Genomic DNA, 1,625 nt, shown 5'->3' on the forward strand with positions numbered 1-1,625 from the left:
TCCCTGCAGTTCTGCTAAATACCAATCCAGGTGTTTCAGCAACAGGCGCTCGTACACATCCTCTGCCATGTTCACAGCACAGTGAGTCCACCAACACGCTCCTCCGAGGACCCGGCTGATGCCTGCGGCACTTGCCCGACTCACTGGATCCGGCCTCACCTCCACGGAAGGTTCTGGCAGGGCACACAACGCGCATCCAGGCTTTAAAGGTGCCAAAATATAAAGGGCCCAGTATGTCAAATCCCCCCTTTCAGTATCTCAAATATTAGATAGACGGTTCTCCAGAGAAGGAAACAGCAGAATGCAAAAAGATTCTGTCTGGAAATACAAAGTGAGCGTAACAAGGACTGTCAAACACAAACCTTGTCTGGTGAAGGAAAAGTTCTGGTTTTAAAAGTCGGTTACAAATCTCTTTGATATTTATTACATTACATGGAAGATGCAATTAAAACACCCTTTTGAAGTTACAGTGCAAGAAATTCTCCATCCGCCAGCTCACAGCAAGGCCCGCGGTGACCGCCTGTCCGTTGTCACTTGTTTTCAATCAGCGTCTGCACTTTGTAGACAAGGTCTCTCGCTATCCTCAGGATTTCCTCGGCATTGTGATGCTCTGCCATTTCTAGAAGACACAGACAAACACTGGTAACTGTCAGCGGCTTTGCTATTCGTGTGGCATTAGCATTAATTAATGAGTGCATCATTAGCAGCAATCCGAGCTCATTGCAGGGATTAGGTTTGCGGGATCAGAGCCAGAATAAGAGGATGAATCCCGTGGTGCTGTAGGTGTCACCATCAAGATCTAATCCTTCTGGTGTCAGTTCTCTTGCTGCAGAAATCCCCGTGCCCTGCGACCCCAGAGCAGGAGTGGGAGGCCTGTGCCCGCCGCCACGTGCCTGGGAACAGCCCTCCTGGGATCTCCGGAACCTAAAGCTGAACTCGGCTCGATCCGGATTCCTCTCCAGGCAGGGGCTGTACCAGAGAGTCGGGGATGTGAGCGATAAATACAGTTCAGGGCTTCCTGTACGTGCCCACACACACAGTTCCACGTGCAGAGGTCTGCGCTCTGCAGCCTGAAGTAAGATCAGACAGTAGCTCCTGACAGACCCGAACCCTCGGTTCCACGATACATTCCGTTCAGCTTAGGCAAGGACGGGGGGTGGGGGGTGCGTTTGGGGTTTTTGGGGGTGTTTTTTATTTGTTTGTTTTGGTGGGGGGGTTTCAGGGAAGCGTTAATGTACAGCTTTGGAGTAAGAGTGGCCGAGGCAAAACCAAAACCAAATCGGGGGCTTCTGCAGCAGCCGGCTGAATGCCACAGCGCTGACATGCAGCCAATTACTGTGACTGCACAGAACTCTTCCCAAACGTCTTAAAATACGCTAAGGGGGAGCTCTTGCGTAGGACTAACTCGCGAATCGGGGGCTTCTGCAGCAGCCGGCTGAATGCCACAGCGCTGACATGCAGCCAATTACTGTGACTGCACAGAACTCTTCCCAAACGTCTTAAAATACGCTAAGGGGGAGCACTTGCGTAGGACTAACTCGCGCTCTGCAGCCAGGAGGAGACAGAATGCTTTCTGCTCCAGCAGTGGCTGGGGGGCGTGGGCCACGACGGGGAACGTGGACGCC

The 1,625-nt window shown here is 52.2% G+C and overlaps 1 protein-coding gene across 1 annotated transcript in view; it reads right to left on the reverse strand.

The window, feature by feature from the left end:
• Positions 1–530: 530 nt before the first annotated feature.
• SGSM2 (small G protein signaling modulator 2) overlaps positions 531–1,625 on the reverse strand; it is a gene marked incomplete at its 5' end in the record, with an annotated part of 44,775 nt that continues 43,680 nt past the window's right edge. Inside the window, one exon of the mRNA XM_010132027.1 lies at positions 531–619. Coding sequence (XP_010130329.1) covers positions 531–619 — 89 coding nt within the window. The remainder of the gene's footprint in view (positions 620–1,625) is intronic.

This window comes from Buceros rhinoceros, unplaced genomic scaffold (assembly GCF_000710305.1).
Source record: "Buceros rhinoceros silvestris isolate BGI_N320 unplaced genomic scaffold, ASM71030v1 scaffold6820, whole genome shotgun sequence".
Classification (NCBI taxonomy): Eukaryota; Metazoa; Chordata; class Aves; order Bucerotiformes; family Bucerotidae; genus Buceros; species Buceros rhinoceros.